Below are 24,196 nucleotides of genomic sequence, written 5' to 3' on the forward strand. Positions count from 1 at the left end.
ATTATAGATAGCTAAAAATTGAAGTATATATCCCAGATTTTTATACACTCAGACTTATGATTATAGAGAGAGATTATATGATTGAATATAGCCAAAATGAGCCTTCCATTTCTCTTTGAATGAAATCGCTCCAGGGCATTCGAAATCGATCAAGTCATGTCCGTCTGTATGTCCAGGTGGTGCTCACAATAACTCTCAAAGAGAGGGGAGTACAAACCGTACAAGTTGTAATACTTTTTCTGAAGCTTAGAACGAATTGGAAGTTGTGCCATATAATCGGTCTGCTCTGTTAATGTTAAATATAAAAAGAAATAATAATATAATAATAAACACGTATCCCAATATCCGAAGACACTATGAGATACACTTATCCCTCCTTCCTGTCAAATGGTCAAAATTTAAAATAATAATATCACTTACAAACATAGAACTAGTACCCGATTCAATATTTTTTTAACTTGGAACAGTACTGTAGTAGGATATATCGGTCCACTTTTTTTGTACCACACACTCACAAAAGTTCTAGATTTTCCATACAGTCATGTACAGGATGAGATGAAAAAACTGCTACCAATTTCAGACTGCTGTCATTTCTAAGCCACTCGTCCGACAGCTGTTAAAATTATTCCAGTGACAGCTCATTATATTGTTTACAAGCGTAAAAAACCTTTTTGGTCAGAATTTTCCAGAAAAAAAGATATTCGTGATGGAATTCAATCGTGATAATGTGATTTCTTTATATTTGGCTGGAAAACCACAAGTGCCTATCGTTAGAGCACTCCAGCATTTAAATGTGAATAAATTTTTTGTGTCTCGTACCATCGCTCGTTAACGTGATATTGGTAGCTTAGCCCGATGTCAAGAAAGTGGACGGAAGAACACAGCAACATCAGCAGAAATGGTTCGGAAAGTAAAGAAGCGCCTTGATCAAAACCCGCGTCGCAGTAGACGAAAAATGGCTCGTGAGCTGAACGTATCGCAATATTCCATTCGACAAATATTGAAAAATGATCTCGGGGTAAAGCCATTGAATTTCCAAAAAGTGCAAAAACTTACACCGCAACAGAAAGTAAATAGACTCCAAAGATTTTAAGAGTTGCTTCGCTAGGCCGAAAGTAGTGAACTGCCGAATTTGATTTTTCCGATGAGAAAACATTCGTTGTCCAGCAGTTTGTAAACAAACAAATGATCTTGTTTACTTGCCAAAGAGGCCAGCTGAAAATGTGCACCTTCGGTTGGCCAACAGAACTCAATCGCCGACCATGGTGATGGTGTGGGTCGCCATAACAATCGATAGTCGCTCTCCGCTCGTATTTATCGACATCAGAAGAAATGAAGTATTGTGTCTGGAGTATTTTGAAAAGCAAGGTTGGCACTAAAAAATCCCAAAGTGTCGATCACCTTAAGCAAACGCTTCCCCGGTAATGGGCCAAAATACCGCAAAGAGACATTCGGGCAGCGTTTAACGGTTTCATTGGCCGTTTTGAAGGCCGTAAGGCCGTTTCTATTTTGACCAATTCGAGCAAATTTAAACTTATTCTAAATTTGGAGTTATTTCCGATATTTTTTGCTTTCATTCAATAACATTTAAAAAAATTGTAAATATCATGGCGTTCGACTTTGTTGCAGTTTTTTTTTATCTTATATTGTATTTTATTCATATTTGAAATACCCTACAAAATACCTATAAATTTAAGTTCTTTAAGGATAATATCTACATTTTAATCCAATCCAATAAATTTTTTTCCAATTCAAAATTTCGAAAATTTACTTCATGCTAAAAAATTTTGACGCACTTCTATGTTTTATTTCAAACCCATATGGGGCTCAGGTTTTCTCGAAGATCCCCACGGCATCTTCCATCCGAATATTCTCTAATTTTAAACTGACTTCAATTTTCATTAAATAAAAATCCTGGTAGCTGATAATTGTCAACATAAATCTACATTGTAATATTTTCAAATGTAAAAAATACTCCAAAAACAGACATTGACACACCATCAACATATCTTATTTGCAAACGTAAAAAATCTCTTGAGTCTTTTTCTTTCTACTTCAATTCATCAATTGTTCCGGTCTACTTTGTATTGAGTTCAAATGAAATTGACCTAACCAAGAAAATTAGGTGTAGTTTACAACCACCAACGCCACCCACGAAAAAGGTCATTACTCATGCGTGATCGGAGCCACGGCGAAGATATCATTGGATATCTTCTCGTAAATGAATACAACAAAAATTGACATTTACACCGCAGATGTTAGCAATATTTTATATTTACTTTTCCACAATGATTTGGTTGCATGTTTTTTTATTTGTTAACATTTCTTGTCTCGTCAAGAAAACCTAATACACTGCAGCCACATAAATATTAATTTCAAAAATTGATTTGTGTATCCGTAGAGGACCGCAAATAACATACAACACAGGCCGTTAGCCGTCTTTAATGAATCGATATTAAAATTAATAAATAATTTCAATAAAGGCAATGACATCCAATAAGAAATTGGGTACAGAGAAATTGAAAATTTATATCTAAATGTATCCAAACTTAGAAGGTATGAAGTTGGGCTAAATGCCAAAAAAACATTCAGTGACTTCTAGAAGATACACATTTGTAACTTATCGTCCATATATCAGGTATCCACATGTATCTCAAAACACATCCAAATTGGCACATATTTTATATGCCTTCGTTTTTCCCTCTAAGTATCTTTTTACGAGACAAACAACCTCACAAAGAATTCCCACACCTGGGAAATAACCAATGTTACAAATCTTAAGATACATTACATCATTACGAAAACCCACATAAATAGGCAACATTCCAAGCTGTCTCAATGTGAGAACCTTTGTCAAGAACACAATGGAAAACGTCCATGGCAAACATCTTTCCCCACCGCCGATTCGGCTGATGAAGCAAAAAACAAACGTGGAAAAGAATTATTTAATGAATTTCGAGAGAACGAGGCGGAAACAAGTTTAGTTAAAATGTTTTGTCTTGAATAGCTCGGGAAAAGAATAGCAAGACAACAACTCTGCAACTTCTTGTGGCTCAGTTTACTTTTCATTCTTTTTATTTCGTATTTTTTCTACTTTCTTTGTATTTGTCATTTATGCTGCTCTCGGTTATTATGCTTTTCTTGTAACCGTTTTTGTGGTTATTGTTATTGTCATTCATGGCTTTTCCTGTGTTGAGGAATAGCAAAAAGCCAGTGAGATGGGTGGTTAAGCGGTTATGCCTCATTTCACCTTGGATTTTGTTTACAAATTACCTTGGAATAACTTTTCTTTTAAATTTAAGAATAGAATATCTGTCACCCATTGCTGTTGATTGGGTTCAGTTTCATCCTAAAATACAGGGAATTTAACCAATGTTCTATGTATACCTAGAAACTTTTTACCTCGAATTTCCAGAATATATATTCTGGTTTTCGCCACATTTATCATGTACAAGGATGAATTCTAAACTGTAATCTCAACTTTATTTCAAACCTAAATCGAAATGTGTGTATGTTTATTTCATGTGACGAGAACATTAGATCTATTTTTTTATAACTCAATAATTTTTACTGAGTAAATTTTCTCAGTAATAAATTGTAAACCCTGGGTTACTTATGCCAATTCACTCTCATAGAAACATTATAGATCTGTAAAATATATGTTTTAGATAGATAATAATTTCATTTCACATTTGACCTTCTCGTTTCTCTTTTTCAATATAATAATATATTTTTTTGCTTTCTATTTGCAGAAGCTTTGCTACAATCACGTCCTCTGCCTCACATACCACCAGGCTCTACAATTTTGGGCGGTGTCAGCGATTCTTCCGATCATTTGGTTCAAGATGGCATTTCCCTGCATACCACACAATCACATAGTCAAGGACATAGTTCTACAACTTCAGGTTTTGAATCGGCCCACAGATGGACTTCCAAAGAGAATCTGCTAGCGCCTGGACCCGAAGAAGATGATCCACAGCTTTTTGTGGCCTTATACGATTTCCAAGCGGGTGGTGAAAATCAGTTAAGCCTCAAGAAAGGCGAACAGGTTCGCATATTGTCATACAATAAGTCCGGCGAATGGTGTGAAGCACATTCCGATTCGGGTAATGTCGGTTGGGTCCCCTCAAACTATGTCACACCACTGAATTCGCTGGAAAAGCATTCTTGGTATCATGGTCCTATATCACGTAATGCTGCCGAATATTTGCTCAGTTCCGGAATAAATGGTAGTTTTCTGGTCAGAGAAAGTGAAAGTTCACCCGGACAAAGAAGTATTAGCTTAAGGTAATGGCTTTAAAAACACATTCTAATTGGTCAATAGTAGCATAACACTCCACCCCCTTTTCTTTTATACAGATATGAAGGGAGAGTTTATCATTATCGCATTTCCGAAGATCCGGATGGTAAGGTGTTCGTTACTGCTGAAGCCAAATTTAATACTCTAGCCGAATTGGTACACCATCATAGTGTACCACATGAGGGTCATGGACTGATTACACCCCTCCTGTATCCTGCACCAAAGCAAAATAAGCCAACAGTGTTTCCCCTTAGCCCCGAGCCGGATGAATGGGAAATTTGCCGTACTGATATTGTTATGAAACACAAATTGGGCGGCGGACAATACGGCGAAGTATACGAAGCCATATGGAAGCGCTATGGCAACACAGTGGCTGTTAAAACCCTCAAAGAAGACACGATGGCACTTAAGGATTTCCTTGAAGAGGCAGCCATTATGAAAGAAATGAAACACCCAAATTTAGTGCAACTAATTGGTAAGTTATATGCGGACAAAAAAGAATGAATGGAATAACGAGAAATAGAAAAATATAAGAAAAAACGCAAACAGATAGATTCTAAATTATATTTCCTTGTCTTTTCTCTCTTCACCCTAAGGTGTTTGCACACGAGAACCTCCTTTTTATATTATCACCGAATTTATGTCTCACGGCAATCTTTTGGACTTCTTACGTTCTGCCGGCCGAGAAACATTAGATGCTGTGGCCTTACTCTACATGGCCACACAAATAGCTTCGGGTATGAGCTACTTGGAATCTCGTAATTATATACACCGCGACTTGGCCGCCCGTAATTGTTTGGTAGGCGACAACAAACTGGTAAAAGTTGCCGATTTCGGTTTGGCTCGTCTGATGCGTGATGACACCTATACGGCACATGCGGGCGCCAAGTTCCCAATCAAATGGACCGCCCCCGAGGGATTGGCCTACAATAAGTTCAGTACGAAATCTGACGTTTGGGCATTTGGTGTTCTACTGTGGGAAATAGCGACGTATGGTATGTCACCATATCCGGGAATTGATCTTACCGATGTCTTTCACAAGCTGGAGAAAGGCTATCGCATGGAAAGACCACCGGGATGTCCACCAGAAGTATATGATCTAATGCGTCAGTGTTGGCAATGGAATGCGGCGGATAGACCGACATTTAAGAGCATACATCATGCTCTGGAACATATGTTTCAGGTGGGTGAATTATGGGAAAGTGGTTGTGGTGTTATTGGTGTTGGTGGTGGAGTTGGTGTTGGTTATCATAGGAATGATGACGATCATAATATTGATGGTGACGATGAATATGAGGACGACGGCATTGAGCTTTGATTTCGACTCACGGATCACGATAGTGAGTGGGCACAGCATCAAAATCATGGCTATAACAACAATGCTTTACTACATTGTAGAGACATTACTAATAAAAGACTAGAAATCAATTGTTTAGATAAAGCAAATAACAATAATAATGGACAAGCACATCTTAATTTCTTCGATCTGCAGGAATCATCTATAACTGAAGCGGTCGAAAAACAATTGAACGCCACGACGACGTCAGCGTCAACGACAAATATCGGTCAAAGCTTAACGCCACAAATGACGAAAAAGGGTATACAGGGTGGTGGCGGCGGAAGTGGTAGCGGTAATAGTGGCGGAGGTGGTCTAACACCAGGTGGTCATCACGATCAGCAAGCCAGTACACCAATGTCAGGTGAGTGAATAGAGCCGTATACATTTCTATGCGCTGGCATATCTGAGAAGCGTGTAAATTACATTTCTATTTTAATTCTAGAAACTGGTTCAACATCAACCAAATTGTCGACATTTTCCAGTCAAGGCAAAGGCAATGTACAAATGCGCAGAACCACCAACAAACAAGGCAAGCAGGCTCCAGCTCCACCCAAGAGAACAAGGTAAAAATCTGTTTATTCGGCAAAAATGATAATGAAATTAATTAAATATATTTATTTTTCTTACAGTCTTCTGTCATCGAGTCGTGATAGCACTTACCGCGATGAAGATCCAACGGGTGCATCTACTCGACAACTGATCGATGAAATGCATACAAATGGTAAAACTGTTTACAGATCGTTTACCTTAAGTAGAACTTGTAAACCCTCACATTCGACCTTTTACTCTGCTTTCAACAACAACTACAACAACAATATCAGCAAAAATCATAACAACAGCAACAGATCCTTTGTTGTTAATAATCCCTCTTCTTGTACACAAAAATTACAGAAGAACGAAATTCAAAATTCTGTCCCCCACAATCCTACAACGGGGTTTGCTATTAAAAAATCCTCCTCATGCAGTAGTTTTCTAGTTGATATATTATTTCGAGGTATTTGTCCGAAGCGCAGTAAGACGAAATGTATTTTATTTTTTCTTTTCTTTCTTGTATATGTTTGGTATTTTGTTTATTGTTCCTTTGTCTTGGTTATTTGTAAGTGTTTGGTTTTTTAGTTATTTGTTAATCTTATTTCTTTGTGTAGCTTTTTAATTTCACATAGAAACTACTAACACCAGCAGTATTGTCTTTTTGAAAGGACACTCGCCTTTGAATCTATTAATCGCCTATATTTGATCTAAACAGGACTTTAACTACTAACTGTTCTCTTGCAAAACTCACTTGAAAATGATGATTGACTGGCTTTTAGTTGCGAATATTAATTCACTTTGTAATCGTTAGACATAGTCTAACCGACAAGTTCTATATTCAATTATGAACCTCAAAAGCGTAAAATCATTTGAGAGGAAAAAGTTTGGAAGTTTTCTAAAGAGTAATCTGGTATTTTTAAATATTTAGTCATTTGACTCCATTTGAATAATGTAAAGATAACTGCTATTAAATTACTTCGTAGTTGTGGTGTCTATACGTATATGTATTTTTTTCTTAATTACAATATTTAATGTCCCAAAAGGTATCATCTTAAATATTAATAGCAAATTTCATGTTTTAATTCAGTCATAACTACAATAATGCTGTCTTCAAAGAAACGTTGTTTTTATAAAAACAACAATAAAGGAATTAAGCCTGACCATTTTGCAACAATGAAATAATATATTTTTGAAATTGTATTGTCACGCGAATAATTAATTCCAGCATGTTATATACAACGTATACTTTTAAGGGACATTATTTAATTTTATTATTTAAATTTTCGATTTATTGATTTTTTTGCATATTTATTGCTTTACATTCATTTTCTTGCTACGCTTTGGAATTTGGAAAACGATTTACTGCCCGCCTTAACCTCGCAACGTTTTAAATATTGAAATTATCACCTAATACATACTTTTCATCTTTTCATAATATTTTCTATAGGATTATGATTTGCCGAATAAAATATCTGACCAAACTAATCGATTTCTCTTCCTTTTTTGTCTCAAACAACAGGTTTGACACGTGATATTAATAATCTTAATCAACGTTATGACTCGGAAAACGACAATACTGGTGGCGGAGATCCCGACACTGATCACACTGGCGATAGTCTTGAACAAAATTTACCAACTCAACACCAGCAGCAGAAAATGCAACACTCTATGCACGTGGCGGCTGGTAACAACATCGCTGCACGAGGAGCTCAAACACATTCCTCGTTCAAAAGACCAACTCCCGTAATGGGCAATAGAGGTTTGGAAACACGACAAAGTAAGAGATCTCAACATTCTAGACCGGATGCTACAAACCAAAATACAGTTGGCACGGCTCAACCAATACAAGTGGGAGCTTTGGAAGTTATGAACGTCAAACGTGTCGTCAATCGCTATGGTACTTTGCCCAAGGTACAGAGAATCGGTCAGTTTTTGGATAGCTTAGAAGATTCGAACGAAAGCACACCTGGCATTCTTCCACAGCCTCCTCAGGCAAGTACTAACTGTGTTACAAATGGGCTCAGTGGACGTGTTTTGAATTCAACGCCAAAAACGCCCGTTGCTGCATCACCATTGCCACAACAAATGATAAGAAGCAATTCATCGGGTGGTGTTACCATGCAGAACAATGCTTCGGCCAGTCTAAATAAACTCCAAAGACATCGTACAACTGCTGATGGCAGCAGCATGATGACTTTTTCCTCCTTCCGGGGCAATAGTTCAAGTAATTCGCCAAAGCGAAATCAACAGCCCGCATTGGCAAATTTAGAGTTTCCACCACCACCATTGGATTTGCCACCACCTCCAGAGGAATTTGAAACTATGCCTCCTCCACCACCACCACAGCCAGATTGTGATATTGTTCCTCCATTCCCCATGCAAACGCAGCACCACCAACAACAACCGCCACAGTATTCGGTGGGTAATATATCGGCTAAAACTAGTTGTAATGATGTGTCAAATACAGCACCTAGTGTGGAGGAAGCCAGCTCAAGATTCGGTGTATCATTAAGAAAACGGGAGCCATCCACAGACTCGTGCAGTTCGTTGGGAACTCCAGCAGCCCCAGACAATAATAACGGCAGTCAGAATCAAGACATGAAGGAAAAGCTAATGGCTGAAATCAAAGACAGACAAGTGAAAGAGAATAATTTAGCATCGGCTAGTCTGCAAAATGGTAACGGCGGAGGAGTTGATCCAGTTTCCTTGCTAGTCAACGAATTGGCCGAAAGCATGAACTTACCTAAGCAAGCCAAAGTGGCTACAAACAATACATCACCGAAATCTCCCTCTACAACGTCGGAGCAAAATGCCAGTAACTCGAACACATTTAAAGCTCAACTTAAGAAAGTCGAACCGAAAAAGGTGCCCACACCTACCCAGAAGCCCGATGCACCATCAAACATAATTGATTTTAAGGCACACTTACGCAAAGTCGAAACAAAGGCTAATGATATTAGAGACAACAACCAGAAGGAACCTAAAAAAGACAATGAGAAAGAAGCAACAAAGACACCCACAACGACAAATAATTCCAAACCAATCATAAGTTCTGGTTCATCGACCCTAGGCCATAATAAAGATGAGACCAAATTCAGTATTGCTTCCAATGCAAGCTCAACTGCGTGCAGTGGTGGCGGCGGAGGAAATCAAACCCAAAAGACTGAAATCAAAATAGATTTACAAGGCCAACATGTCCAACAACAACAGCAATCTCAAAATGCCAACATTTCAAATGCCAATGTGAGCACTGAAAACACAGCTGAAACGCCCCAGCAGGACAATACAGTAGAGGGTGGTAAGAGACGTAGTACAGGTAGTATCAATAGTTTGAAAAAGTTATGGGAGCAACCAGGACAAAATCAACCAGACTATGCATCTACACAAAATATGCAAGGAAACTCCGCCAGCACGAATAGTTCCAATCAATTGTCTCCAAAATTTGCATTTAAGCCCTCTTCAACAGGTGTAGGTGGCGTTCTGACCACGCCCACCAACGCTACCAGCGCCACAAATTCGATATCCAACAACACCAATACCAGCACCAATACCACTATCATGCATCAACGCACTCAAATTTCACCAAGATCTAGCAATAACAAACCTCCACCACCCATGCAACCCCCACCTCCACCTCCTCCCCAACAACATATACAACACCCCAATACCATTACCAACAATTCCACCGTCTCCAATGTTACCACCTCAACAACAACATCTACACATTTAACCAATTCCATTTCGACACAATTTACAGAGCTCACCAGCAGTAGCAATAACGGCCTCACCGGCGGCGAACACCAAGAGAATACAGTCAGCCAAGCCAATAATGATCTCATGACGCAATCAATGTTCGTAGAGAACACCAATTCCTGCTCATCCACAACGGGAAACAACAAGCTCTCCTCCTCGACCATCAATAAACCGGCCGTTCCACTCAAACCCACCAAACTAACCATTTATGCCACACCAATGGCTCAAAAAATTGCATCAGCTGGCGGGAATACTGACATTCCCACAAATGCAGCCACACCCAATTCCACTCAAATCTCGCGGGAGAGTATCTTGGAATTGGTTAGTCTATTGGAGAGTTCCCTGAAGCATCCCGTCAACACAATATCCGCCTCCCAATGGCTGCAACTGAGTGATAAGTTAAATATTTTACAAAATTCATGTGTCGTTTTCGCTGACAACGAATGCATGCCGCCACACTCCAAATTCCACTTCCGTGAATTGGTAACACGGGTCGAAACACAGTCGCAAAGCTTACGCGTGGCCGGCACTAAGAATGTCCAGGATAACGAACGTTTGGTGGGTGAAGTTGGCCAATCATTAAAACAGATAACGAATGCATTGCATAGGTAAATATTAAGAAATGGGGCGGGCGGGGAATTGTGGTTAGATGCAGAAGGGAATTTCATAAAGAGGCAAAAATAGAAGCGGAACGCCACTGGAATGAGTATATACTAGGGAATGTAATGTAATTATGGGGGTAGATTTGGTTTAAGAAATTCCCTTCTATGTCTTTGGGGAAAGCAATGGAAAAAATTGTTTAAGATGTTTCGAAATGTTAAGCGCTTGTCTAAAAGACAGAAAGATTAAAAAATATGGAAGTATATTGAATTGAAATTATATTACTTTCATGTGATTTCATGGATAATGTTTTATTGATATCTAAGTATGCGAATTAGGTCTTGTTTTCAAATCAATTGGATTGCAAATGGAATGCGTCAACCTATACAATCGATTATGGTTATATATGACTCGAAGACAGCAATGTGACAACCTTCCTTCGTATTCCAAAAGTCTGGTGTGAAATAAACACATACACTTACATTCAAAGCATCTTTAACAATTATAAAAACAATTGTGTTAGTTTTGTTTTTGTTGGAAAATTTTAAAGTCTCGAAAACCACAATTCAAAATTTTTATTTTAATTTCTAAGCAAAGGTATATTATTTGTAAGCTTTAGATCTTCTTTTTATAACAAAATATATTCATAAAAAATATGGTCATACATATACATATATTTTTCTCGATAATCTATGAAAAAAATACAGCAACAAAAATGATATATTTATAAAATCTAGTCATATAACAAACAAACAAACAAAAAAGAGGAATAAAATAATTAGAATGTATAACGCAAGAAGAGTAAAACAAAAATAGAAATTACAAAAAAAGTATAAAAAACGTAAAAATTATACCACAAAAACATATTCTAAAACTAAAACAAAAAAAGAAACATCTAAAACGAAAAATGAAGAAAAAACTCCATTTATATCGTAGAATGTAGAATTTCATAATTACATACGGAACAGTATAAAATAAAACACTCATATATACAATTATCATACATATGCATACATTTATAAAACATACAAACATTTACGACATATTTTAATAATTTATATATTCCAAAAAAATAAACACCCTATCATCGATTCAGTTCATTTTCATGCTATATCTTAAGAAGTCATTCACCTAATTTCTCTGACAATTCTCTTCTCACAATTTTTGTTCAAATAAATCTTTAACTTTAATTTGCAATTATTATATTTGATGTATTTATTTGAAGTGTTTATTATTATTAGTCTTAGAATATTATTATATTTTTATAGATTGTTTATTTTTTCCTATCAAGCCAAATTATTTTTTAATAAATAAAAATTATGTTTTTATTAAATTAAATAACAAAATAATGATTATTTTATAAGACTTCAATAAAAAATTAAGTCATTATCTTCCAAATAATACACAACATATTATGTTTTATTTTCAAATGCCATTTAATTTTTATTGTAATTGGTAAGGTGCAGATTACTTGGTGACAAAACAATGTATGGAAATTGGTTAAATTTGCGACTGCCAAATGTATTGTTACATTTTACGGCAATGTTATTACACTAACTTTCGTTACCATTGTTTTTCTTGAAATTCGTTGTAGAATCTACGCGTAAATCTAGAGGTTGACAAACTCCACTTACAATATGTTTCTATTGAAGCTATTTTTTTAACAGCATACAGTAGAGCATTCTTCCAAATATGTTGACTTTTGAAGGGATGGATAGATGTTACGTTCTTTTTTACCGCATATAATATGAGTTATAACATATTTTTAGAAACATATATCCGAATTGTAGCATCGATCCGGGCGACATACGTGAATACTACATATGCAAAAACAAAATATTTGCAGGTCTACGCCAAATCTTGCATAGGACCCACCTCCATTTCATTCGATTTCCAGGTTTTCGAAGCTTATAAATTAGAATAACGAATGCTTCTTGTCGTGATAATCCCTACAGAAGAGATTCTTAATTGAATTCTTGAATACATCAGCCAAAAAATATTTGGTATACACAATTTTAAAACTAATCTTTACCTAATCTATTAATGCTTCTTACTATAAGCGATTTTATTCAAGCAACGAATAGAAGGTATCATATGCTTAATATGAATTGTTTTTTAACTGTATTAGGTCTCCAAAAGAACATGTTGAAATCTCAGAATACTTATCATCCACATTATAATTATCATAGTACATTCGTCCTACATAAACTTGTTTTAATGACTCAAACCTACAGCATGAAACAAGTAAAAATAATGAAAAAGATTATTGGTCATGATCTCGGTTTATGGAGCAAACATAAAGTTATTTGTCAATAACGTGGAGCTTTTTTAAAATTCTCAATGTATTTCTCTCAAAAATGTTATTATTATTTTTTATTTCTGAAATTTCTTCTTTTTGAGTCAACATGAAAATGATACCACCAAACCATTACTGGAACACTCAAATATTCTAGTTACATTTTTCTTTTACAAGTTATATGCTTTGTTTTCGCAGATTAAATTAAACAGATAGAACATATAAAAATCACGAATATTAATCTTAGCATGTAGTTGTACTTGAAAATATTATACGTTTATGTAGATTTGATATTCAAATTTTGATGTCCATTTTGCCGCAATTTTTCGGAGAAAACTAAATATTTTTATAGAAGAAAACCAAAAGGAGAAAGTATAAAAATATAAATACATAAAATATGCTTTTCAGTTCTTTTATTTTTGGTCTATATCAAAATCATAATGAAACTCAGAACAACGCATCTTTCTTAAAACAAAAAAAGAATATACATAAATATAAAAAATAGAAGAGGGAATTAATAATTTCGTAACCCTTTTAAAATTATAATATATGTATGTGTCGGTGTGAATTACTATTATCATTATTATCAACCTATACATATATGGATTACGGATATGGATATGGATATTGACAAAAGAAATATGTATTAGCCTTTAATATGTACTTATTATTCTTACGGCATCTAATTATTAAATTAAAACCGATTAACAAAAAAATATAATATCAAATATGATAAAGTGATTCAAAGATTACTAAATAAATACTATTTAATTTTACGTCACTTTTTAATAATGTAACCGATATTTTAACCATTTAATTAACGTGTTAATAATTTTTACAATTTAATCCAAAAAAAAAAAAAAACTCCATCATTCCATGAAAACAATATCATTGAACCCACGCAAACATATTTACATTGACAACCTATAATAACATTTCTATTTCAAATAGAAATAAATGCATTTTCATTTCAAAATATACAATTAGTTGATAAACGTTTTATTTATTTTCAATAAAATAGCAGTTTACTATATGGCGGATCAAGGGAAAAGTTTATAATTTATTAAAAACTAATGACAAATGGCATTGAAACAAAAATAAATAATAGTTTTGTCATACCAAAATCTTTATTTTATTTGAGTGTTAAGGACACGTAAGTAGTAATTAATATGCATTTGCTTATAAATGCGAGTGGGTTGATGGGTGAATCATCAACGTCCAGTCGAAAAATTTTAGCGTTTTTAAAATTAAACATTGATGACATTAAGATTCGAAAGGTAAACATCTTTGATATTGAACTTTATGTTATTCCTTTATAATATTTATATGTGCAAGGAACTAGATAAAAGCACACACATGCAGCGAACGAAAACAAACGAAACGAATAACACAAATTTGCAAACATTATTTTTTCTTTTTCAATCGTTTCAATGCCAGAAATACACAAACAATAAAATTGCCTTAATATCTTCGGATACTTCGAATCCGTAGGAAACTTTTCCAAACCTTTGCTGTGCGGAAAGAAAGAAAAGAGTTGTCAATCCAAAAAAATTTTCGCACCTTTTCCATTGCATGAAGAATATAATAAAGGAATAAAAAGGCATGAATTAAACTTAGTATTTGAGTGAGAAAAGAAAACCAACCGAATGGTTTGGCTGTTGATTCAATTCTGATTTTATTTAAAAAATATGTTTCTTAAGTGCTACTGAAACTAATCTAACTTAACCTAATCGCAGCCACACAATTATTCTTATCTATTCTAATATTGAATGGAGAACATTGCAGGGCTGCTTGTCATTTCATTCTAGTAATAATCATCTACTGAGCGCATCGATATCTGTGCGTGTGGATCATAACCTTTATTATCTGGCACATTATCGTATGCGTCAGCGCACAAGATCACCGGTATTTTATGGCGGCTGAGAAATATGTAATTTTTGAATATTGATTGTTTATTGCTAGTTTTCCCAGCGCCTCAATCGCACTCAAAAGTATGCACAAAGTATTTTGTACAGTATTAGTTTTTACTTTATTTGTAATGAGTTAATACACAGGGAAACGTTTGCTAACGAAACAATTGCAGACGTTTGATATATATTTTTCGTACGCTGCGCACTATTACATGAAAGTTACAATGGTCATTATTAGAGGCATGAAGGGGGCTTTTGGAAACTCGTTATTTCAAAGCAAGTTCTTTCTGATATAAACTATATGTCATAAGGAGTATATTTTAGATAGCCGTCTGAGAAATATGATTCAATGCTAATGTATTTAGTAGGTCAATATCTGGATAGTATTATTAGAAAAAAAATATTTAAATTGTATTGTTGAGAAAATACAAATGTTTTATCGTGCTTTTTCAAGTACTAGAAAATATAAAATTAATATAAAAGTAGTATCATTCCTTTTAAAAAAAAAAAGTTTATGTACAGGTACATTATTTGCTATTACTAGTGTACACATCGTGTATATGAGAGAAACTATTCCATATTATCACAATATATTATGGATAGTGGAAACATATAGGATCTACGGAACATCAATGCAAAGGATTAGTACTGATAGTACAAAGAAATCATATTAACCTAGATCAAATTAACCTAGATGCAACCCAAATCATTTTTCCGTTTGAGAATTTGAACTATAAACTAGATTATATCAAATTTAACATATTTGACGATGACTAATATAAACGCTTTCTCCAACATTGCATTTAATATGGTGAATTAATCGACTATTGATTTTAGTCTTATCGATATAGGCGATAAATAAAAAACTCTAGATCCCTATTGCCGCCGTTAATTCCCCTTGCGTTATGGAGACTATATCAACGGCTGACATTCGCAGTTATATTAACGACGGCTTTGTTCTCTGTTCACGCAACAACTGAGAACTAAGAGATATTTTATTGGGAAAAAACTTTAAAACGATAGAAAATTAACTTTAATTTAAAAAAATCAGCATTAGCAGTAATAAAACATCTTGACGGAATAAAAGTTCAACAGAATAAGCAAGTGAAACAAGATTTTTGGTGAAAGACGACATACACAGAAGAAGACAAAAGAGAGAAAAAAGTTTTGTCAGCAGTCTGTCCGGCGAACAGTCACAGTCACACACGAAGAGCGAGCAGAAAAACAGAAAAAAAGTGACAAAAAGGCAAGACGACACATCGCAGACGAAGAACAAGAAGACACCCTTAAATACCACAAATAATAAAAAATAATACCAAGAACACTTACAAACAATTCCATCGCAGCGATTTTAAATTTTCTTTTTTGTAAATTTTTAGTTGGTTATTTGTGGGTGTACGTGCGTACGTGAGAGGAGGTACGAGAGGATATGCCGCTCTTTGGTAAATCACAAAAGACTCCAGCTGAGCTGGTCAAGTCTCTCAAGGAAGCCATCAATGCCCTGGAAACCGGCGGTGATCGCAAGGCAGAGAAAGCCCAGGAAGATGTCAGTAAAAATCTGGTCAGCATAAAGAATATGCTGTACGGCAGCACAGACTCCGAACCACCGGCCGACTATGTCGTCGCCCAATTGTCTCAGGAATTGTACAACAGCAATCTGTTGTTGTTACTGATACAAAACCTGCAACGCATAGACTTCGAGGGCAAGAAACATGTAGCGTTAATATTCAACAATGTTCTTAGAAGGCAAATCGGGACGAGATCACCTACTGTTGAGTATATCTGTACCAAGCCGGAAATCCTATTCACCCTTATGGCAGGATATGAAGATGCCCATCCTGAAATTGCCCTTAACTCGGGCACCATGCTGAGGGAGTGTGCCCGCTACGAGGCGCTGGCCAAGATAATGATACACTCTGAGGAGTTTTTCAAGTTCTTCCGCTATGTTGAGGTGTCCACCTTCGACATAGCAAGCGATGCGTTCTCGACGTTTAAAGAGTTGCTAACCCGCCACAAGTTGCTGTGTGCCGAATTCTTGGAAGCCAACTACGACAAATTCTTTACCCAGCACTATCAGCACCTGTTAAATTCGGAGAACTACGTCACCCGACGCCAGTCACTTAAGCTGTTGGGTGAACTGCTGTTGGATCGCCACAACTTCACCGTAATGACAAGATACATTTCCGAGCCCGAGAACCTGAAGCTAATGATGAACATGCTCAAAGAGAAATCACGCAACATACAATTTGAGGCCTTCCATGTTTTTAAAGTTTTTGTGGCTAATCCCAATAAGCCGAAGCCCATACTCGACATCCTGCTACGCAATCAATCAAAATTGGTGGACTTTTTAACCAATTTCCACACAGATCGTTCCGAGGACGAGCAATTCAATGACGAGAAGGCGTATTTAATCAAGCAAATTAAAGAGTTGAAGCCACTGCAAGAGGCTTAGTGCGCCAGCATAACACACCCCGCCGCATCCAGCCCTCAAACACAGCAACAACAAATCCTATGAAGAATGCCAAAATGCATAAAAACGAAAATTAAATAAAAACACACAAGACGTTAGAACTGCATGTAAACAACAACCATTAGACCTAAAGAAGGAAGCAGAAAATAATTTAGTAATTATCAATCAGCAACACACAGACAGACACAACCAATACTAATACCCCGAACCCAAAATATCACCACCAATGGCCACTCCTCTAAATGTCCTGGAAGTTGATGATGATGTAGGACATGGACTTGGAATCAATTTGGAAACTGCTTGGCAGTATGGTTTTTGTTTTCCTTTTTCTAATGATTATGATGATTAAAAAAAGAAAAACAATATAGTAATAGTTCTTATTTAGTAGTTTAACAAAACGTGTTAATATAACGCGACAACCGAAACCGTTTAACGAACGACAGACAGACAAGAACATGATGATGTTGAAGAGACACTACTTTTTAGCTTATAATACAAATTTATAAAGTAAAAAAAGAAAACAAAAAAAGAACATATGAACACTTAAAACAAAATACAATAATATAATTAATTAAAAATTTAAAATTTTTAAAAATAACTGAACAACAACTGAATTTAACAACTAAACTGAAAACAAACAACAAAAAGTAATTATATTTTATAACAAAAACAAGAAATTAACAAATGCAGACACAACATAATAATAGTATGGGCATCTCCTAACTTCGGGAGAAGAGAACGACGAAGCATAACACAACACATTCAGACACACATACATACACGCCCACTTGCAGTATATACTACATTTCAATTCCAAACACTTTTCCTTTGCAAACTCCGCCAGTTTGTTTCTACATTTACAAAAATAATAATCCTTGTATTTGCCGTGTATTGAGCGACATTAATTTGTTCCGTTAACAAATTCAGTTATACTCTTTATATTCTTGTAGATGACTTCCTCACATCCGCAGTCATTTCCCCCTCCTATTCGTTATTTGTATCTCATTAATGTTAGCAAGATACTTTTTCTTGAAATATTTGTTTTACTTTTTAGAATTGAAAATGCATACAAATATATTTTTGTTAAGCCGAAATTAAAAAAAAAATCACAGCATATTAAAAAAATCAACAGCAACAAAAACATTACTGCATATATTATTATAAATTATATTATTATATAATAAAGGAAAGAAAAACAATAAAGGAAACACACTAAAAAGACATCAAAGTCGTAGCCAACGTCGTTAAAAGGAATTGAGGTGCAATTTCTTTTTAGAGTCATCAATCAAATCAGTTGTTGTTATATGGTCAATGAGAGAGTGGTAGGTACAATATTTATTACATGTCTTCGTTTCGAAGTACAATTTGTATGTACAACGAGTGTCGTTGTAGAAAGTAAATAATCATGCATGATTTTGCCGGGTGAGTAGTAAATTCATGGAATTTGTTGTTGGGGGATTACTCATAGGAAAAACGTTTAACACGAATATTAGGTACCTACCTACCAATATTTTGTTTATCAAAATTTGTGAATGCACTTGTACATGTGTACGTGTGTTTTTGATTCATTGAACTTTAAGACGTCTAGTTCATAGACGATGCCTGGTGTATTTATAACAATCCGAGGAAAATCATGGCTGTTCTAGATAAAAATCATACTTAACTGTTAGTTAAATAATGGCAGCAAGATGTATTATTGAAATTTGGGTGGTGTTTATGGGACACGAAATAAATATAGTATAAACTAAAAAATGTACCTGCTATACGATTTTTTGTTCCAAATTTATTCATTTACTCCATTTGTGAGGATAATAATATAAAATTTTACATTGAAAATTGTAGTAATATTTTTCAATCCGATTCAAAAAACTGATGTTAAAATTCCGAAGAATAAAATTTCACTTTCCTTCTCCAAAAATTTGGGTTTAAAATATAATTCATCCAAGTGGAAACCGAGAATTGACGATTTTTAGAATTGAGAAATATTCACATGCACTATATTGATTCATATTTTATTACAGACCACTTTCGTTTAGTAGAATAAACTAGATATTTTGTTACATTTTCTGTGGAAGTGACTCTTATTATACAACCTGTGTAGTCAGGTGGCACAATTTTGCTCCAAAAAATTTAAACTTCTTCCTATGATGGGTTTTTGTAAATATATGAATACCATTAACTCTATTTAATACGGCAAACATTCCTACATAGCCGGCGTTCCTGATTTTTTATTGACAAGTTTATCGAACATTAATTTATTCTGGATTTCAACCGCAATTAGATATTAAGTTATTTAAAACATTTGTTAATGTAATAATTTTTATTGAAACATTCGAAGTATCCTACAGGATATTCTGGTCTTGCAAGGTACTTCTGGATATAGGACTTTATGAAGCAAAATAGATGGAATAGGGTAATGGAATTTAAGAATTACTCTGTCATTGCAGAACGGCATTTGAGGTTTGTATGGATACATATCTAATTAAGTTATATTGAATCACGAAAGTGGTAATGTGCTGATTTTTTTATACTAAAGATGACCAAAAATCTTTGGAGTACACTTTTTCACCCTTCCACATTTCATATAAAGTTATTAATATGTGCCAATAATATAGTGTCAACTCTTACAAAATTTTTACCAAAAAGCATTTTCAGTTTATTTTATAAACCAAGCTCCAATATACTACAATGAATTTCTTAAAAGTATTTTTAATCTTTCCTTAGTTGTACTTCTTTAACTTCAATGCCATCCTTGGTAATTATATTGATGCAAACAGCGTCACCAGTGTAGATATCACGTTCGGCAGCCGAAATGAATGTGTCGGTGGCAATGGCAACAGCACGATCTTTGCTAACTTTGGGAATTTCACCATCCAGTTGCATGTTTTTGAAACCAATTTGATTATCCAAAACGGGCTGTAGCAATGCTCCTGCTGAACCACCAGCTCGGTATGTGGCTCTCTCGCAATGTCCGATAGGATCATACGAATAGACAACACCCTTGCCTTCGTTGTCCAAGCCAGCCAATACATTGGATACATAATAAGGGAAGAAACGCTTGTTGTACATGATAATGGACAACATTTGGGCAATGGCATCGGTGGACATGGTCTTCAGGTGAGTGTGTTCATACATTTGCATACGGGCTTTGACCAGAGCCGTTAGGGCCAGTGTGTCACACCAACAGCCAGTGGAACCCAAAACAGTTTTCCCACTCAGTTGGAAAAGCTTGTTTTGCTTGCGAGTATGAATGGTGTAACCACTGCTAAGTCGAGTATCGGCAGCTATTACTACATAATCATCTCCAGCAATAGCCACAATGGATCTGGAAGTAACATGGTGAGAGAATATTAAGCTTAACCTTATGCCGACAAAAAATGAACTTACCCTCCATTGGATTCATAAGGCGAAAAGTCTTGGTGTTGTGTACCAGGAACCTTGTAATCTGGAAATTGTTCAATACCCATGAAATTCATTTTACGATTTATTTTTAAAAAGTAAAATTTGCAATGATTTGCGTTAAATTTCGATCTGTCGGCTGTCGCTCGAAGATGACAAACAATTTTGTTTGATACACGTAGGTTTCTAAAGATCGGGCAATTAGGAGTGTGGACGACACAATAAACTGTGTAAAAGAATTAATATAACGTTTATATGGGACAAATTGTCGTACATCAAAATTGTATTTCACTAAGACCAGTTTTACATTGAGCCTTTCACGCGCGTTAAACGCATGAAATTCTCTTTTGATCACCCTTCGAAACGCAAGATGTGTTTACATTAATGGTTTTAACGCGCGTTTATAATTTGGAAGATTTGACATTTACTTATTTATTTCTCTTTGCAATTCATTCATAACAAGTATTTTTATAAACTAGGATGGATAACTTAGAAAAAGAAGAATTGATTGAGGAAATATTAGATTTAACAGAATTTGCTGTGGACCATTTAGATATGGATGATCGGGAAAATTTGGAAATTATCCTTACATTATTGGATTTCTATGAAGAAGCCGAAAACATGCCTAACAAAAGAAGAAGAAGGGAATGGGTGAAACCATGGCGGAATGAGCGGGAAAATATGGGGTCGTTTCCTTTTCTTATGAAGGAACTTGGCAATGATGAATTGTCTTTCTATCAGTACATCCGGATGGACTGTGAAACTTTTAACTACATCCTACAGACTATAGAAGGCAGCATAAGGAAACAGGATACATTGTTAAGAAAATCTATATCTCCTGCAGAAAAATTAGCAGCAACACTTCGATATCTTGCTACAGGAGAATCTTACAGGAGTACCAATTTCCAAACAAGATTATCAGAATCTTTTCTTTCCGCTGCAGTCCCTGAAGTTTGTGAAGCTATTTGGAGTTGTTTCAAAGACAAATATTTAAAGGTTTTTATTTTGGTTAAGTTTTGTGTTACAATTTTTTTTTATTCATTTAAATTTTGAAATTGTATATAATATTAAAACTTAAAATAATTGTTGCTTTCATCATCAAACAGTCGATCTATAGACAGTTGTAATATGTCTGGGGTTCTGGGCATTGGGCTGGAAGTAGTACTTGTGGAGTCTAATTCTTCTACATGTGAAGAGCATGCTGAATAGTCTTCTGAATTGGCGTCATCACTCTTCTCATCCTCCATTATTCCTTCTCTTAGCGCATCTTGGATTTTCCATATTGTCCTTTGCTGAATTTTTTCGTTTTTGATGTAGTTCAGCTGCGCCACTACTTCCTTGCCGAGCCAGTCAAATTTTGGTTCATTATCCAATTTCCTAAATATTTTTTCTCGAATCCCATCAAGTTTTACTGGTTTTGTTTGTCTTTGCTAAAAAAAAAAAAATTTATTACAGTTTCCAGATACAGTCAGTGAATGGAAGAATATTGCAGACAAGTTTACAATGAAATGGCAATTTCCTCATTGCATTGGCGCATTGGATGGAAAACACATTTCTTTTCAAGCGCTCAAAAAAGATGGATCTTTTTTCTACAACTATAAGGGTACACACAGCATTGTGTTGTTGGCGTTAGTTGATGCAGATTGCCGCTTTATATATATAAACGTGGGATGTAATGGTCGCACACATGATGCAGGAGTGTTAATGCATAGTGATTTAAAACAAATTATTGACAATGGCGATAAATACTTTCCAACGGATGAAGTCATTGGAAATGGAAGAAAACTTCCATATGTAATAGTCGGAGATGATGCGTTTCCGCTCCACAAGCATATAATGAAGCCATACCCATACCACACAAAAATCAAAGAAAGAAAAATATTTAATATTAGACTTTCACGGGCTAGACATGTAGTGGAACATGCATTTGGCATATTAAGTAACAGATTTCTTATATTTCAAAGAAAAATGAATCTAAGTGTTGAAAAAGTTCACTTAATTACAAAAACTTGTTGCGTGTTGCATAATTTACTTAGCAAAAGAGATGTAAATTACATAAATCAATCATCATATACCGCCATTGACGATTCATCTTCTACAAATATAAGTGATGGAAAAGAGTGCCCCGTACGGCGATCTGCCCAATTAGTAAGACAAGGCTTCGAAGAATATTTAATCAAGAAGGGCAGCTTCATTGGCAAGATTTAAAATTGTAACTGATTATATTATATTATATAATTATATTATTTTATGATTTTAACACAAATAATAAAATATAAAACAGAACAAGTTAAAAAGTATCAGTTGGTTTACCGACAGATTGATACCCTCAGCTTATGTCCGTATATTAAAATATATTTTGACATGTTTTATTATTATTCAAAATTTTTGGAACTACTGAAGGAGTAGGACAATATTGTCCACTTCCTTTATGACCTAAGTCTGATATAAACATTGGGTGTGACATTTCAACATTTCAAATTTTTTTGAAAAATTTAAAGAAATATTTCCTTTCACATCTGTGCCTTGTCTTTGCATTTTGTCATTTTTGTTATATTTTTTGAACAAAAATAACTAACACAGAACATTTTTGGGCGATATGTCATTTTTCATTTACGCTAATAATATACATACTCTTTTCCTTGGAACATGATTTTCTGATGGACTGAGTAAAGATGGACTGGATAAAGATGGACTTGCTTTTGGAGAAGGTATCGACAGGTATAACTCCTCTGTAGTTGTGGCCAGGTTCTCTGTCTAAACAAATAAAAAAACGTTCACCTTTTTGTTTGTTGATTAATATAATCCATAGTTATGCTTGTGGCCATCCACAAAAAAGTAAAATAATACGTTTTTTATATTTACATTACATTATTATCTGTTTTGTGAATGGCCACAAGCTTAACTAAAGGTTTGTATTTTTAAATACAATTACTTACTTGCGGAATATTTGACTCCCCATCACGAACAGAGCAAAAAGACTTTAAAAATTGCAGCTGCGAATAACACCAAAGTTTTGGTTCATAAATATCATCGGCACCAGCACCACTCTTTTTGCTACAGGAAACTTTTTGGAGCTCCTTGACATATTGTGAGCGCAATGTGTGTATTTTCTTTTTTATACATTCCTCTGATATATTATTATCCACCTCCTTTAATTCCTTGCAGATTTCAAATAAGGCATTTGATCTTTTTACCCTATCTGCATAATGAGGGTGTGAAGTATTGTACAAAAATTCATATTGTTGATATTTCGTTATCAACAACTCCACTAACTCCTGGGTCCACATTAATTTATTAATTTTTTTTAAACCACACACCTAAGGAATTAAAATTATAATCACAATTGTACAATTTTTTCTGAATAAATCAAAACTCACCTGTTCGCCCGCCATTGTCTGTAATTTGCCTGTTGAAAAACGAAAACATATGAAGCAACACATAAATAACACGAAACACAAGAAAGAGAAATGTCAAAAGTTCCCCCTCAAACTTTCGATCGAGCCTGCTGGTCTACCCCGCAAGCACCTTACATCCTCTTACCCTCAACCTTAGAAACGCAAAGCGTGGGCACGCGCGTTAAAACGCTTAATGTAAA

General features: G+C 35.0%; 4 protein-coding genes across 10 annotated transcripts in view; 2 read left to right on the top strand and 2 right to left on the bottom strand.

Moving 5' to 3' along the window:
* LOC101893083 (tyrosine-protein kinase Abl) overlaps positions 1–13,444 on the top strand; it is a 74,618-nt gene extending 61,174 nt beyond the window's left edge. For 2 of the 7 annotated variants that reach the window (XM_020037316.2, XM_020037317.2), the window contains 7 exons: positions 3,753–4,287; positions 4,360–4,775; positions 4,897–5,483; positions 5,793–6,000; positions 6,082–6,202; positions 6,269–6,663; positions 7,690–13,444. In XM_020037316.2, the coding sequence (XP_019892875.2) occupies positions 3,753–4,287; positions 4,360–4,775; positions 4,897–5,483; positions 5,793–6,000; positions 6,082–6,202; positions 6,269–6,663; positions 7,690–10,535 (5,108 nt within the window). In that variant the 3' untranslated portion in view covers positions 10,536–13,444. The remainder of the gene's footprint in view (positions 1–3,752; positions 4,288–4,359; positions 4,776–4,896; positions 5,484–5,792; positions 6,001–6,081; positions 6,203–6,268; positions 6,664–7,689) is intronic. The other 5 variants (XM_011294890.3, XM_011294891.3, XM_005185095.4 and 2 more) reach the window with 3 other exon arrangements.
* A 2,207-nt stretch (positions 13,445–15,651) lies between these two features.
* On the top strand, positions 15,652–18,489 carry LOC101892911 (protein Mo25). The gene is made up of 2 exons (XM_005185094.4): positions 15,652–15,975; positions 16,109–18,489. Exon 2 carries the CDS (start codon positions 16,159–16,161, stop codon positions 17,179–17,181), a length of 1,023 nt encoding a protein of 340 aa, XP_005185151.1. The 5' UTR covers positions 15,652–15,975; positions 16,109–16,158; the 3' UTR covers positions 17,182–18,489.
* A 1,340-nt stretch (positions 18,490–19,829) lies between these two features.
* On the bottom strand, positions 19,830–20,752 carry LOC101892733 (proteasome subunit beta type-1). The gene is made up of 2 exons (XM_005185093.4): positions 20,587–20,752; positions 19,830–20,524 (listed from the first exon to the last, which is right to left on the bottom strand). Exons 1-2 carry the CDS (start codon positions 20,673–20,675, stop codon positions 19,909–19,911), a joined length of 705 nt encoding a protein of 234 aa, XP_005185150.2. The 5' UTR covers positions 20,676–20,752; the 3' UTR covers positions 19,830–19,908.
* Positions 20,753–21,569: 817 nt separating this feature from the next.
* LOC109612865 (uncharacterized) lies at positions 21,570–24,187 on the bottom strand. The gene is made up of 4 exons (XM_059119727.1): positions 23,979–24,187; positions 23,538–23,918; positions 23,233–23,355; positions 21,570–22,028 (listed from the first exon to the last, which is right to left on the bottom strand). Exons 1-4 carry the CDS (start codon positions 24,039–24,041, stop codon positions 21,666–21,668), a joined length of 930 nt encoding a protein of 309 aa, XP_058975710.1. The 5' UTR covers positions 24,042–24,187; the 3' UTR covers positions 21,570–21,665.
* Between the last annotated feature and the right edge of the window lie 9 nt (positions 24,188–24,196).

The sequence above is a fragment of the Musca domestica genome, unplaced genomic scaffold (assembly GCF_030504385.1).
Source record: "Musca domestica strain aabys unplaced genomic scaffold, Musca_domestica.polishedcontigs.V.1.1 15, whole genome shotgun sequence".
In the NCBI taxonomy this organism is placed as follows: domain Eukaryota; kingdom Metazoa; phylum Arthropoda; class Insecta; order Diptera; family Muscidae; genus Musca; species Musca domestica.

What these genes read in the sequence shown, in the direction of transcription:
- LOC101892911 (XM_005185094.4), top strand. Translation starts at nt 16,159, where the DNA reads ATGCCGCTCTTTGGTAAATCACAAAAGACTCCAGCTGAGCTGGTCAAG.
- LOC101892733 (XM_005185093.4), bottom strand. Translation starts at nt 20,675, where the DNA reads ATGAATTTCATGGGTATTGAACAATTTCCAGATTACAAGGTTCCTGGT. An exon ending in CCTTATGAATCCAATGGAGG is followed by an intron (nt 20,525 to 20,586) that starts GTAAGTTCATTT and finishes TGTTACTTCCAG; the next exon opens with ATCCATTGTGGCTATTGCTG.
- LOC109612865 (XM_059119727.1), bottom strand. Translation starts at nt 24,041, where the DNA reads ATGTGTTGCTTCATATGTTTTCGTTTTTCAACAGGCAAATTACAGACA. An exon ending in GGGAGTCAAATATTCCGCAA is followed by an intron (nt 23,356 to 23,537) that starts GTAAGTAATTGT and finishes TTATTTGTTTAG; the next exon opens with ACAGAGAACCTGGCCACAAC. An exon ending in ATCATGTTCCAAGGAAAAGA is followed by an intron (nt 22,029 to 23,232) that starts GTATGTATATTA and finishes TTTTTTTTTTAG; the next exon opens with CAAAGACAAACAAAACCAGT.